Source organism: Saccoglossus kowalevskii, chromosome 3 (genome assembly GCF_978046115.1).
Source record: "Saccoglossus kowalevskii chromosome 3, keSacKowa6.1, whole genome shotgun sequence".
NCBI lineage: Eukaryota > Metazoa > Hemichordata > Enteropneusta > Harrimaniidae > Saccoglossus > Saccoglossus kowalevskii.
This window is the reverse complement of record NC_140643.1, coordinates 3,533,425-3,550,252: the sequence shown is the minus strand read 5'-3', so window position 1 is coordinate 3,550,252 and position 16,828 is coordinate 3,533,425. Positions and strand designations below refer to the sequence as shown.

Here is a 16,828-nt window from a genome sequence, read left to right as displayed (position 1 = left end):
TTGTCAGTTTTCATTCAAATTTAGTACATAGATCATATGTGTTAGGATACATGTCCCCGGCCGTCCGTGAGTTCCTGAGTCTGTCCATCCGTCCGTCTGTGTGTCCGTCCGTCTATGCGTCAGTCTGTTCAGAGTCATATTTCAGAATCCTGTGGACCGATTCTGTTCATTGTTTGCATGTGTCTAGTACCTTATGTGGGACATATGCACATGCAGTGGTTTAGCAATTCGATTCAAAATGGCCGACTGGCAGCCATCTTGTTTTTTTGAAAATGTTGTATTTTGGACATGCTTTATCAGTTGTCATTCAAACTTGGTACATAGATTATACATGTTAGGATACATGTCCATGACGATTTATTTCGCAATTGGATTAAAGATGGTCAACTGGCAGTCATCTTGTTTTGGTTTTTTTAAGAGGTATCTTGGACGTGCTCTGTCAGTTTTCATTCAAATTTGGCACATACATGTACTTTATACATGTTAGGATGCATGTCCATGACAATTTGTTTCAAAATCAAGGATGGCCGATTGACAGCCACCCGACTTTTTGGCCTTACTACTATATTTCCACAATTTATGTACCATTTTCATTCGTATTTGGCACATACATCATACATATCAGTGTGTTTCATAATCAGATCAAAGATGGTTGAATAACGGCTGTTTTTATTTTTGGCCATATTATTACTACATGGAACACGTGTTTTACAATCTGTTGTATATGCCACTTGGAACTCAAGTTTCAAGGACATGCTCGCGACAACCCCTCAGCTTTAATGCGACGAGCACAAAGAGAACTTTCAAAAATTTAACGGGGACTGTGTCATTTTCAATGACTTGTTCGTTCAGAACACCACACTATACAAAAAAAAAACATAATTTTAGTACGGAAATTGGGTCATCATGGGGTCAAATGGTGGCGTTCGCTGGTACAAACTATAGTTACAATATGTCATTTATTTTTAATTTTGACTTTTATCACACTTACATTTGAGTAATTTCACACCCTATTTTGTGGAGGCGTTAGTATTCACTTCATTTTTCATTGCTGCCAAATTTTTGACCATTTCTTCAGAAAATTCTGGGAATCTGTTAATCTAGCTTGTTATTACCGCCGGCGTTCTGCTGCTCCCATTCAATTGTAGCTTGAAGAAGTATTTCATCAGTAGCGTCAATTTGATCCAGCTGGTTCCATTTGAAATTAAGATCAAAATTGATCTGAGGCTCGTCGTCTGACATAATTACTATGTTCTGAAAATGCTGCTTGTGACTTGCAGACAACAATATTTATTATATTTCAATCTAGTTTATTCCAGTTTTTGTTTTATTAATAATTCATCAAACAGGACCTGAGTCGTATATTGCCAGATATAAACCCTGGCTTCAGCCAATTAGATGGCTAGATTCACACTGGTCATATTATAATGACAGTTCAGCGACTTCATGGTGAATGCAGCTCGGAAGAGATTTACTGATAATGTAGTGCGATCTTTTGGCTTTGATTTCCGTGGGAAAACGACATGATTTTTTTTTAAATCAAGAAATTAGTTGAAAAAGAATTTAACAGTTTTAGGGTGATAACAGCACATTGTCAAAAACTTGCGAAACACGTATTCGTCACTGCATAAGGAGTATTGACAAAGCTTGCCGCAAGAACAAAAGCAGTTTCACTGCGTGTCGGACTTCTTATCACTGCTGAACAATAAAGAGGTGTGAATATTTTTAGGCATGTTGTCGAAACAAATGAATAGGATTAGGAACAATGCTGTTTTCGACCAGCTGGTTGAAACAAAGTCAGTCACGGTCTTGCTGAATTGGGGGTGCGGTTAGTAATAAGTACTTTTCCTGTTTTCAATTTTTGTTGAGAACTCTTTTTAACACTGAAGCCAAAATCGGGGGTGCAGTTACTATTACATATGCGGTTTATATTAGGATTTTAATGGTAATACTTATTTACTATTCTACATTAATGTGAGTTATTGTTTTGAAAAGTGCTGTAAAATAAGTATGTGGAAGTGCAAATGTCACATATTTATCATATCATATAGGATGTAGGACAATGAGGGCGCCATCACAGAAGGCCAGTAAAATCCTTCAACACACAGCATTAAACATACAATATTTTCCCAAAGATGGCTTTACAAATTTACGTCAACCGTCAACCAAAAATAAAAAAATGTTTTCCCACCACACACCATCTGTCCAGTCTGGAAAACATGTGAATTCTTATCAATGCAATATTTTTTAGTCCGCAGTCCGAAAACGGGGACTTATGTTTTGACCTCTGTGCGTGTGTGCGAGTGTGCGAGTGTGCGTGCATCTGTGCGTGCGTCCGGACCTGTATCTTAGAAATGCCTGGACCAATCACAATCAAACTTCACACATACATCATACATGATATTATGCATATGCACGTCAATTTGTTTCACGATCTGATTCAAGATGGCCGAATGGTGGCCATTTTTGTGCTAAAAATCAAAATCAAGCATTTCTTGGCTGTTTACAGATGGATTTTGTTCAAACTTGGTATATACATTATACATTATAGAACCTTGATGCACATCATTTTGTTTTACCATCTGATTCAAGATAGCCGAATGGCGGCCATTTTTGTGCTAAAAAATCCTAAAAAATCAAGCATTTCTCAGCTGTTTACAGATGTATTTTGTTCAAACTTGTTACATATATTAGACATTACAGGTTCCTGATGCACATCATCTATTTTTGACTCCCATGTGCGAAGCACATAATGGGAGTCTTTGCAGTTAGTGTGTGTGTGTGTGTGTGTGTGTGTGTGTGTGTGTGTGTCCGACTGTTCCACTGCTATCTCAAGAACCATACTTCGTTTTTTTATGAAACTTGGTGCATAGATGCTCTGGGCCAATGCGCAGATTTAATTAGGTTTTGGTAAAAATCCGTGCATATTAATTACCTAATTTGCATGATAATTAGCTAATTTTTAGCTGTTCTATGACTGTTCCACTGATTTTTGAAGAACCACTCATTGGATTTTGATGAAACTTGGTACATATATGCTCTGAACTAATGCTAGGTTTTGATTAGTTTTTGGTAATAATCCGTGGATACTAATTACCTAATTTGCATAATGATTAGTCAATTTTTGGTTTTTACACTGATATCTCAAGTACTAATCATCACATTTCAATGAAACTTGGTACATATATGTCATATGACACTGCACAGACCTGATAGTCTTTATGGTAATATCAGTACATATTAATTACCTAATTTGCATAATTAATAAATTTTCAGCATTTGATATAAGAAGTGAGCATTACATTTCAATGAAACTTGGTACTTATATACTCAAGGACTATGCAGAGATTGATTGTTTCCGATAAATATTTGTGCATATTAATCACCTAATTTGCATAGTTAGTTAATTTTCAGCTTTTCCACGGGTATCTCAAGTACGCATTTCAATGAAACTTGGTACATAGATCCTTTAGGACTATGCAGAGACCTGATTAGTTTTAGGGTAAATAATTGTGCATATTAATTACCTAATTTGCATAATTAATTTTCAGCTTTTCTACTGATATCTAAAGTACTAATCATCACATTTCAATGAATCTAGAATTATGCAGAGACCCAATTAGTTTTCGGTAAATGTTTGTGCATAGTAATCACCTAATTTGCATAATTAACCAATTTCCAACTTTCACACTGATATCTCAGGTACTAAACATCACATATTAATGAATGTTTGTACATGGATGCTGTAGGACAATAGACAGACCTGGATAATTGTGGGTTAAAATCTGTACATATTAATTACCTAATTTGCATAATTAACCAAGCATTCACATTGATATCTAAAATACTAATTATTCCATTTCAATGAAACTTAGTACAAAGATGCTCTAGGACAATGTACAAACCTAATTAGTTTGGGGTAAAAATCTGTTCATATTAATTCCCTAATAAGCATAATAATTCATAATTTTTTGGTTCTAATCACATTTCAATTAAACTTGGAAACATAGATTTTCTGTTACATTGCGCAGACCTCATTAGTTTTACACTCAAATCAGTTCATATTAATTTTCTGATTTGCATAATTAGTTTTCAGCTAAGTAATTTCGAATTATATTTAATGTGTCTCCAATACTCTCAGCACATGGGAGTTCTTTCTAAGTTTTCTTTGATTCAGATTGGATTCAAAATGGCTGTCTGGTAGCCATTTTGTTTTAATGAATAGGCATCTAGAGCCATATCTCTTAAATGCTTTGACTGATTATATTCAAATTTTATATATTCGTTATACATCATGTTATATATATATACATGTATTCAAAATGGCTGATTTTGAATGCTGTTTCAGAGCAATATCTCTCAATATGGACAAGTACCTGTTTGACGATCAGATACAAATGTCAATCATTTTAATGTTAAAAAATCATATTCCTGACATGGTCATATTCCAGCTTTATTACTGTAAACAAAACTATATATCTTAAATTTGATAACTAACGGGGACTGTGCCATGCATGACTTGTTTTTCTTATCATGTGATTTTTTGTTTTCAAAGACTGTTTGCTTAGAACATTTTTTGTATAATCAGCTTGTTCTATTGTTGATTACTTTCACTGTATGCAGTTTGTTTTATTTCATATAATTATTTTGTTTTCTTTATTAGTGGGTTGGTACAAAACAACATGAATATCAAGTAAATTCAATGCAGTTACTGTTCTACCAAGCACCACTTTCAGCTACATTATTAGTCTTTGTCTTACCAGCCTTTGAACCTCCCTGGCATCAGGATGGATTGTTTCATGTCCACTGGCCATTTGAGGCTTTGGTAAGCATTTTTCACTTAATTTTAGAATCTTTTTGAATTATTTGAGATTATTGTTCATGTTTACACTAAGACATTTTAAATATAGACTAATAGCTTCGAGGGGAGTAGGGCTTTGTCTCAGTAACTGTTCCTTTCATCCTTGTTGAGAATTGAAGTTTTATGTTTCTTTAACAACTGGCACTATTCTGGGAATACCATCCTGGCAGGAGTTCCAAAATAAAACCCATGCTCTGATAATGCCTCTAGTTTCAAGGAGCAATAAACATTACCATTATGATCTTATTGGTGTTGCAAAGGATAGTTTAAGATAGAATATTGTTTATTGAAATTAATAATCCCCTTAACCGTTTTCCAATATAGTTAAATTGAAGTACGTAACAAACTGTATAACTCAGTCTCAACAATCAAATAAAAGAATGTATATATATATTTACATTATTACTAATGCATTGCAATGCAACTAATTCAAATTGAAAGAAATTACAATATAACATATTCTATCAGTAATACTTCTCAAAGGCGTATTTCGCGGTCAGTGTTATTTAAAAAATATTTGTTTATAATTTTATACACTTGCTTGGCAATACCCACCCCAATTAGATATAATGTGTACATATTTTAATAAATAAAGATATACTAACAAAAGAGAAATATTAATTATTTCATATTTTATTATATAACAGGAATCAATATTTTTCCTTGCTAGAATGATGTGTAACTTCATACGGAAATCCTGATAAAGTTCACAACTGGCAATTTAGCACTATTTGGGATTATCAACTTGTCAGCAAATAATTAAGCCAAAGCGGTTTCGATATCGAAATCGAGAATCTCTCCGATTTTACATAAAGTAGAACATTCCGAAGGAGGTGAAACAGAAGAGCCATTTTTAACGCGTAAAAAGAGAAAGTGTAATTTGACCTCTATGTGGCCAACCAATGGCTGGACACGATACGTTTATGGTCGTTGCCAAAGAGCCCCGCGACCATCGCCTGGCGATGCTATTCTGTTTCATCCCCTCCAGAATGTTCTACTTTCGCAGCCTAATCACAGGTTTTTTGAAAAACGTCGAAAAAACACAAGAATTAGTAGAAATGTTGGATTATTGATGGAGAATAATGTCTTTATTACAATAATGCTGAAAAACCGTGAGTTTTTGCCTTAGTTATTTTTTTATCGGCGAAAAACTCGGCAAATTTAGTTGCACAACTTTCCTCTATCATATACACCCAGCGACACCGATGCCAGCTGACTATGGTTTTGTAATAGCAGTGTTCAAATGACCATGCTTTTTATTTTGGCTACGTTGCGCGCTGGTAGGAGATCGCCGGCACCGACATTGTTACCACTGTCAACGTAATCCCAACGCAACTTTGAACTTTGAATGAACTGTAAATGCTGCCTTCATTCTAGAAAATACTATCGCAAAACGATTGGAAATAATAAATGTAACAGCAGAATACGTCCTAGTAATAAACTAAGTGACTTCTAAAGACTGAATGTTTTTTGAAAACTTTGTATATAGGCCCATTTAGTTATAAACCAACGTTAGCGTCACGTTTATGCCACAACCAAAACATGTTGCTTGTTTTTGAGCGAAGCGGATCGTCAACCAGCCTACCGGCTTGTAGATTTGTATGTGTGTGTCTGTGTGTGTGATTTCCAGTGTTTTCACGTATTATTTCTTCTGTTATTTTTTTCGCTTGGCCGATTTCGCTCAAAATTGGCAGATAGGTCACACCTTCACCCTAGTTATTGGAAAAAATCTTAAAAAAAAAATTTGGCCCACCGTTGCCGTAGCAGCAGCCAAAAAAAATGTTTGGATAGTTTCGCGCCAAATGTATCTCCTCCTACAAATTTGGGATAAAACACTTCAGACATAGCTCATTCTACTCAGCTTGAGTGTGGGCACAAAATTACTACTTGAATTTTTGATATCTTTTTTCATTACCGAGAAATTTGACCCCAAAATTGGGGTAACTGTTCACCAAAACTGGCTTTTTAACTCTTCTGTGATTTTTTAGGCTTGGCTGATTTTGTTCATATTTGACAGGCAGGTCGCACTGCCACTAATTGGAATACTTTTGCCCCTAATTTATTACCTCTTACCAGTCTTGTAATAGCAGTGTTTAAATGATCATGCTTTTTATTTTGGCTACGTTGCCTGCACACCGGTAAGATTTCACTGGCGTCAACACTGTTACACTGTATCAACGTATTCCCAACGCAACTTTGAACTTTGAATGAACTGTAAATGCTGCCTTCATTCTAGAAAATACTATCGCAAAACGATTGGAAATAATAAATGTAACAGCAGAATACGTCCTAGTAATAAACTAAGTGACTTCTAAAGACTGAATGTTTTTTGAAAACTTTGTATATAGGCCCATTTAGTTATAAACCAACGTTAGCGTCACGTTTATGCCACAACCAAAACTTGTTGCTTGTTTTTGAGCGAAGCGGATCGTCAACCAGCCTACCGGCTTGTAGATTTGTATGTGTGTGTCTGTGTGTGTGATTTCCAGTGTTTTCACGTATTATTTCTTCTGTTATTTTTTTCGCTTGGCCGATTTCGCTCAAAATTGGCAGATAGGTCACACCTTCACCCTAGTTATTGGAAAAAATCTTAAAAAAAAAATTTGGCCCACCGTTGCCGTAGTAGCAGCCAAAAAAAAATGTTTGGATAGTTTCGCGCCAAATGTATCTCCTCCTACAAATTTGGGATAAAACACTTCAGACATAGCTCATTCTACTCAGCTTGAGTGTGGGCACAAAGTTACTACTTGAATTTTTGATATCTTTTTTCATTACCGAGAAATTTGACCCCAAAATTGGGGTAACTGTTCACCAAAACTGGCTTTTTAACTCTTCTGTGATTTTTTAAGCTTGGCTGATTTTGTTCATATTTGACAGGCAGGTCGCACTGCCACTAATTGGAATACTTTTGCCCCTAATTTATTACCTCTTACCAGTCTTGTAATAGCAGTGTTTAAATGATCATGCTTTTTATTTTGGCTACGTTGCCTGCACACCGGTAAGATTTCACTGGCGTCAACACTGTTACACTGTATCAACGTATTCCCAAGGCAACTCTGAACTTTGAATGAACTGTAAATGCTGCCTTCAATCTAGAAAATACTATTGCAAAACGGTTGGAAATAATACATTTAACAGCAGAATACATCCTAGCAATAAAATAAAGTGACTTCTAAAGACTAAGTGTTTTTTTGCCGAACTTCGCATACGGTGCCTACCGTGGCAACAACCGAAAACATGTTACTTGTTTTTTGAGTGGAGCCGATTGCAAACCAGCCCACCGGCTTGTTTTAGTATAAGCTAGTAACAACTTGTCAATAATTATGGGATGATTTGTAAGCATAAGATTGTTATGTGAACTTGGTTCATTAATGGAATACTGTGCAATGATGCTATTTTCAGGGCCTAACCGATTCTGACTCCTATATCGACTATGTCCTGGGCTGTTTACTAGTACCAACCTACTTACTTGTCAGTGTCTAACTGTTATATACAGCCCAGAACACGTCAGAATAGTAAAAAAAAAGTCAGAGCCGGCCACAGAACCAAAACAATCTGTCAGCCTTTGCTGCCCACAGCATCGATATGATTTTATATTGCATAGAAATGAACACTAAATGCAGCTATCCCGGTCAGCAATCGAATCATCAATCTTAGTGGTCCATATGTGAATGTTGTCAAGTTCGAGAGTGTGTTTTAACGTAATCATTATTGCTACAATTTTGGGCTTGAACATCTTCTATATTCACCCAAAACAACAACAAACCTGAAACAAAAGCAACCGTCTGATCTAAACAACCTGAGTCTATGAAAATCGAGTCTTATCTCCTTTGCGTTTCAGAAAGTCAGGGCCAATCTACCATGATTGTTTGCTTATCATCAATTCACAAAGGTCAAAAATGTTTTTAAACATGAATTTAACGACGAACGTTTTTGGAACAAACTTGAGGGACTGTAAAACGCAATTTATGATATGCGACTTAAAAACGCAATTTATACGTGAATTTCCCAACAAAGGTTTGAATGTTTTAGTTGTATCTGGTGTGGCACTGGCGTGGAAAGTGGTTGAATAAAATGGCGAAAACCTTCGAATGCATTGTTATGCTAATTTGATTTCCAGCATGTTCGTTGACAAAGAAAAGAAAGATTTCTTGAATTTTCGGCAATAGCTACGTGGATTTGAACCAAAATGTTATCGCAAGACTCAGAATATGACAGTGACAGCCACTGAAACGTAATTGAAGGCAAATGAACACGTCAAGCAAAAAGGACTTTTTCCAGTAAAATGGAGGCACATACCATTTTGACTCTTGAGAGGAAAGGAAATCAGTTGATTTAAGGGTGTCACAATAATCAAGGGAGCAAATCATTTTTATGCTACGAAAAAAATGCAGACTTTGAACGTACTTTTTGGACTTTAGTACTACGTCATTTTTGTTTGATTACCTAACGTTTTTATGTTCATGATCTGTAAGTAACAGAGCATATACCTAAGCGGCAATCCCTCAGCAAATAATGAAGCAAAGGCATTTTCGATGTTGAAATTGCGAAACTCGCCCTTTTTACGCAAACTGGGAAGTTTGAATTACTAAACGAAGTACAGGACTACGAAAATAAAATATCCAAGAATAACACATACCAACAATTATATCATAAAAGTGAATATTCGTGGTGTATTTTAGGTCTAACCGGACCATAAGTGGAAATTTGTTAGTACTCTAAATATTCAAATATATTTTAGTATAAGGTAGTAATAATTACTATTGATTGGTTTATTTGTTTCATGGCAACATGGCATGCTACATTGTTCTGTCAAGAGCAGGAAAATGAGTCGTAATTAGGGGTTATCAAAGAAAACTAACTGACTACAGCCATGATAATTGGGAAGGTGTGAATTAATTATTTAACATTGTTAAATCTATCAGATTAGGAATGATAGCGTCATTCTTACTCTTTATGCCCACACAAATATGTAAATGTTGAAACTAATAATTATCACTACAATTTATTTTCAGATATTGGTTTTTCTGTCTAGTCTTGTGGCATTTTCAGTTAACCTTTCCATCTATTGGATTATTGGCAACACTTCTCCAGTCACGTATCCTTTTTACTTCCCTTTCAAACATGTTCAGAAGACAGTGGGTTACATGTATGTTTGGTTTCCACCCATGCTTTTGTGTAGCTAGAGTGATTTTCCAGATGTACCTTGCACTGGTTGTATAAAAAATTGGTATGTAGACAAGACATGTACAAGGACATGCCTGGACTGACTGTATTAAAAATTGGTATGTAGAAAAGACGTGTACATGGACATCCCTGGACTGACTGTATTAAAAATTGGTATGTAGACAAGACATGTACAAGGACATCCCTGGACTGACTGTATTAAAAATTGGTATGTAGACAAGACATGTACAAGGACATGCCTGGACTGACTGTATTAAAAATTGGTATGTAGACAAGACATGTACATGGACATTCCTGGACTGACTGTATTAAAAATTGGTATGTAGAAAAGACATGGACATGCCTGGACAGACTGTATTAAAAATTGGTATGTAGAAAAGACATGGACATGCCTGGACTGACTGTATTAAAAATTGGTATGTAGACAAGACATGTACATGTACATGCCTGGACTGACTGTATTAAAAATTGGTATGTAGAAAAGACATGTACAAGGACATGCCTGGACTGACTGTATTAAAAATTGGTATGTAGACAAGACATGTGCATGGACATGCCTGGACTGACTGTATTAAAAATTGGTATGTAGACAAGACATGTACATGGACATGCCTGGACTGACTGTATTAAAAATTGGTATGTAGAAAAGACGTGTACATGGACATGCCTGGACTGACTGTATTAAAAATTGGTATGTAGACAAGACACGTACAAGGACATGCCTGGACTGACTGTATTAAAAATTGGTATGTAGAAAAGACGTGTAAGTGGACATGCCTGGACTGACTGTATTAAAAATTGGTATGTTGACAAGACATGTACATGGACATGCCTGGACTGACTGTATTAAAAATTGGTATGTAGAAAAGATATGTACATGGACATGCCTGGACTGACTGTATTAAAATTGGTATATAGACAAGACATGTACATAGACATGCCTGGACTGACTGTATTAAAAATTGGTATGTAGAAAAGACATGGACATGCCTGGACTGACTGTATTGTATGTAGACAAGACATGTACATGGACAAGCCTGGACTGACTGTATTAAAAATTTGTATGTAGACAAGACATGTATATGGACATGCCTAGACTGACTGTATTAAAAATTGGTATGTAGACAAGACATGTACATAGACATGCCTGGACTGACTGTATTAAAAATTGGTATGTAGACAAGACATGTACATAGATATGCCTGGACTGACTGTATTAAAAATTGGTATGTAGACAAGACATGTACATGCCTGGACTGACTGTAGTAAAAATTGGTATGTAGACAAGACATGGACATGCCTGGACTGACTGTAGTAAAAATTGGTATGTAGACAAGACATGTACATGGACATGCCTGGACTGACTGTATTAAAAATTGGTATGTGGACAAGACATGTACATGGACTGACTGTATTAAAAATTGGTATGTAGAAAAGACGTGTACATGGACATGCCTGGACTGACTGTATTAAAAATTGGTATGTAGACAAGACATGTACATGGACATGCCTGGACTGACTGTATTAAAAATTGGTATGTAGACAAGACATGTATATGGACATGCCTGGACTGACTGTATTAAAAATTGGTATGTAGACAAGACATGTACATGGACATTCCTGGACTGACTGTATTAAAAATTGGTATGTAGAAAAGACATGGACATGCCTGGACAGACTGTATTAAAAATTGGTATGTAGAAAAGACATGGACATGCCTGGACTGACTGTATTAAAAATTGGTATGTAGACAAGACATGTACATGTACATGCCTGGACTGACTGTATTAAAAATTGGTATGTAGAAAAGACATGTACAAGGACATGCCTGGACTGACTGTATTAAAAATTGGTATGTAGACAAGACATGTGCATGGACATGCCTGGACTGACTGTATTAAAAATTGGTATGTAGACAAGACATGTACATGGACATGCCTGGACTGACTGTATTAAAAATTGGTATGTAGAAAAGACGTGTACATGGACATGCCTGGACTGACTGTATTAAAAATTGGTATGTAGACAAGACACGTACAAGGACATGCCTGGACTGACTGTATTAAAAATTGGTATGTAGAAAAGACGTGTAAGTGGACATGCCTGGACTGACTGTATTAAAAATTGGTATGTTAACAAGACATGTACATGCCTGGACTGACTGTATTAAAAATTGGTATGTAGAAAAGATATGTACATGGACATGCCTGGACTGACTGTATTAAAATTGGTATATAGACAAGACATGTACATAGACATGCCTGGACTGACTGTATTAAAAATTGGTATGTAGACAAGACATGTACATAGACATGCCTGGACTGACTGTATTAAAAATTGGTATGTAGACAAGACATGTACATAGATATGCCTGGACTGACTGTATTAAAAATTGGTATGTAGACAAGACATGTACATGCCTGGACTGACTGTAGTAAAAATTGGTATGTAGACAAGACATGGACATGCCTGGACTGACTGTAGTAAAAATTGGTATGTAGACAAGACATGTACATGGACATGCCTGGACTGACTGTATTAAAAATTGGTATGTGGACAAGACATGTACATGGACTGACTGTATTAAAAATTGGTATGTAGAAAAGACGTGTACATGGACATGCCTGGACTGACTGTATTAAAAATTGGTATGTAGACAAGACATGTACATGGACATGCCTGGACTGACTGTATTAAAAATTGGTATGTAGACAAGACATGTATATGGACATGCCTGGACTGACTGTATTAAAAATTGGTATGTAGACAAGACATGTACATGGACATTCCTGGACTGACTGTATTAAAAATTGGTATGTAGAAAAGACATGGACATGCCTGGACAGACTGTATTAAAAATTGGTATGTAGAAAAGACATGGACATGCCTGGACTGACTGTATTAAAAATTGGTATGTAGACAAGACATGTACATGTACATGCCTGGACTGACTGTATTAAAAATTGGTATGTAGAAAAGACATGTACAAGGACATGCCTGGACTGACTGTATTAAAAATTGGTATGTAGACAAGACATGTGCATGGACATGCCTGGACTGACTGTATTAAAAATTGGTATGTAGACAAGACATGTACATGGACATGCCTGGACTGACTGTATTAAAAATTGGTATGTAGAAAAGACGTGTACATGGACATGCCTGGACTGACTGTATTAAAAATTGGTATGTAGACAAGACACGTACAAGGACATGCCTGGACTGACTGTATTAAAAATTGGTATGTAGAAAAGACGTGTAAGTGGACATGCCTGGACTGACTGTATTAAAAATTGGTATGTTAACAAGACATGTACATGCCTGGACTGACTGTATTAAAAATTGGTATGTAGAAAAGATATGTACATGGACATGCCTGGACTGACTGTATTAAAATTGGTATATAGACAAGACATGTACATAGACATGCCTGGACTGACTGTATTAAAAATTGGTATGTAGAAAAGACATGGACATGCCTGGACTGACTGTATTGTATGTAGACAAGACATGTACATGGACAAGCCTGGACTGACTGTATTAAAAATTTGTATGTAGACAAGACATGTATATGGACATGCCTAGACTGACTGTATTAAAAATTGGTATGTAGACAAGACATGTACATAGACATGCCTGGACTGACTGTATTAAAAATTGGTATGTAGACAATACATGTACATAGATATGCCTGGACTGACTGTATTAAAAATTGGTATGTAGACAAGACATGTACATGCCTGGACTGACTGTAGTAAAAATTGGTATGTAGACAAGACATGGACATGCCTGGACTGACTGTAGTAAAAATTGGTATGTAGACAAGACATGTACATGGACATGCCTGGACTGACTGTATTAAAAATTGGTATGTGGACAAGACATGTACATGGACTGACTGTATTAAAAATTGGTATGTAGAAAAGACGTGTACATGGACATGCCTGGACTGACTGTATTAAAAATTGGTATGTAGACAAGACATGTACATGGACATGCCTGGACTGACTGTATTAAAAATTGGTATGTAGACAAGACATGTATATGGACATGCCTAGACTGACTGTATTAAAAATTGGTATGTAGACAAGACATGTACATGGACATGCCTGGACTGACTGTATTAAAAATTGGTATGTAGACAAGACATGTACCGGTACATAGACATGCCTGGACTGACTGTATTAAAAATTGGTATGTAGACAAGACATGTACATGCCTGGACTGACTGTATTAAAAATTGGTATGTAGAAAAGACATGGACATGCATGGACTGACTGTAGTAAAAATTGGTATGTAGACAAGACATGTACATGGACATGCCTGGACTGACTGTATTAAAAATTGGTATGTGGACAAGACATGTACATGGACATGCCTGGACTGACTATTAAAAATTGGTATGTAGACAAGACATGTACAAGGACATGCCTGGACTGACTGTATTAAAAATTGGTATGTAGAAAAGACGTGTACATGGACATGCCTGGACTGACTGTATTAAAAATTGGTATGTAGACAAGACATGTACATGGACATGCCTGGACTGACTGTATTAAAAATTGGTATGTAGACAAGACATGTACATGCCTGGACTGACTGTATTAAAAATTGGTATGTAGACAAGACATGTACATGCCTGGACTGACTGTATTAAAAATTGGTATTTAGACAAGACATGTACATGGACATCCCTGGACTGACTGTATTAAAAATTGGTATGTAGACAAGGCATGTACATGGACATGCCTGGACTGACTGTATTAAAAATTGGTATGTAGACAAGACATGTATATGGACATGCCTAGACTGACTGTATTAAAAATTGGTATGTAGACAAGACATGTACATGGACATGCCTGGACTGACTGTATTAAAAATTGGTATGTAGACAAGACATGTACATGCCTGGACTGACTGTATTAAAATTGGTATGTAGAAAAGACATGGACATGTCTGTACTGACTGTATTAAAAATTGGTATGTAGACAAGACGTGTACATGTCTGGGCTGACTGTATTAAAAATTGGTATGTAGAAAAGACATGTACATGCCTGGACTGACTGTATGTATACTTTTGGGCATATTCTTGTAATATTTATGGATGTAATGACATGCTTCATATTCTTTAACTTGATATCATTAGATACAACATGGTTGGTCATTTTAAGTTTTGTCTGACTTTGCTGGGTGGTTATTTCCTGTTTGATGACCAACTCCAAACTAATCAATTACTTGGCATAGGCATGACGTTAACTGGCATCATTTTGTACACTCACTTCAAAATGCAAGAAAGAGAACTTCCATCAAGAACAGTTATTAGAGCTTAGCATAGTAAATGAACCCATGTTTGTAGGCTCTAGTTGACCTCAATGCATCCGTGCCCAACGTATCTTGTGTTCAAACTTTACGTATACATCACATCCAATCCAATTCAAGATGGCCAAATGGCAGCCACTTAACGTATGAAAGCAACAAAATTAATAGACCTCAGCCATGCATATAGAGATACAGAAAACTTTGCACATACATTGAATATAATAGGACCATGATGCACATCATATTGTTTTTATGATCAGATTTAAAATGGCTGACTAGTTGCAATTTTGTTTTAAAGTGAATGCTGCATACTTCAGACATGTCTGAACCGTTCATGTCCAAACTTTCACACATCATGGTATACACCTGCATATGCATTTGTTTCCAATCCAATTAAAGAATCCTGAATGGTGTATATTTAAAAGCTTAAATTATATCAATAGTTCAAATGCAACTGATGTCAGTCATGTTTACTATATTGCATGATAAGAACTGTGTGTTGTCAATGACTGGTTAATTATTTAATTTTTGTTAGCCTCAATGGAGAAGCAACTGCTCAATGGCTTTTATGAATGTTAAAAAATTGCCTTATGGGGCATGTACTGTGAACAAAATAAATAGAATATATTATTTGTTATATCATTTTAATTGCTGAAGATGTAATTGTGATTGAGTGAAAGCATATTTAGCTCTGCTGTCATAGTATATAGCATGGCTGGTCATATAAGTGATTGTCCGTCCATCAACAATTTTCCATTCTCTTCCTAAAAACTACCAGCTCAACTGCTGAAATTTATGTTTAGTATGTACCAGTAGGTATTTTGAAGTGGACCTCTGTCGGATTTGTTCATTTTGTGACAATATCTTCAATTCTCTACTTTTTGTGAATATTTTTGCCATTATTTAGGTTATTTTCGACTTCTTCTTGAAAACTGCTACTCTATTTGCTTTGATATATACTTGATATCCCTCTGTGACTTTGGGGGAACTTTCAAAGCTCTGCTGAAACAGTGGAACTATTTCACTTGACTTGTTTAGAAGTAGGGTTTATTTGAAACTATGTTTCAAGGCATATCAGTATTTCTGTTACCAAAAATAAATGTGGACCTTGTAGTAAATACAGGTACGAATTTTTACCATCACTTTGATGTATTCATGTATGCTGGTTCATTTAACCAAGGTTGAACGTTTTTAATGGTGTGTCACATTATGTTTTTTTGTTATTTCCATGTATCAGAATTGCATTTATAATGAAGTTGGTCTGTATAATGTACAGTCAATGCAGTCAAGTATACCCCTTGATATTGCACAATTCACTCCATACTGATGTATTAACTTGCCTGTGCCTGTATGATGTGAATTGTGTATCTTAAGGTATACTTGATTACAGCGGTGATTTATTTTATTAAATAATACGGTATTATTTGTTTCCATGAACAAACTGTCAACTTGTAATGTACA

At 35.8% G+C, this 16,828-nt stretch overlaps 1 protein-coding gene across 1 annotated transcript in view; it reads left to right on the top strand.

Annotated features, from left to right (window-relative positions):
* LOC100371066 (solute carrier family 35 member E3-like) overlaps positions 1–16,004 on the top strand; it is a 45,758-nt gene extending 29,754 nt beyond the window's left edge. Inside the window, exons 3-5 of the mRNA XM_002736461.3 lie at positions 4,664–4,825; positions 9,877–9,959; positions 15,195–16,004. Of these exons, the coding sequence (XP_002736507.1) occupies positions 4,664–4,825; positions 9,877–9,959; positions 15,195–15,378 (429 nt within the window). The 3' untranslated portion in view covers positions 15,379–16,004. The remainder of the gene's footprint in view (positions 1–4,663; positions 4,826–9,876; positions 9,960–15,194) is intronic.
* Positions 16,005–16,828: the final 824 nt, after the last annotated feature.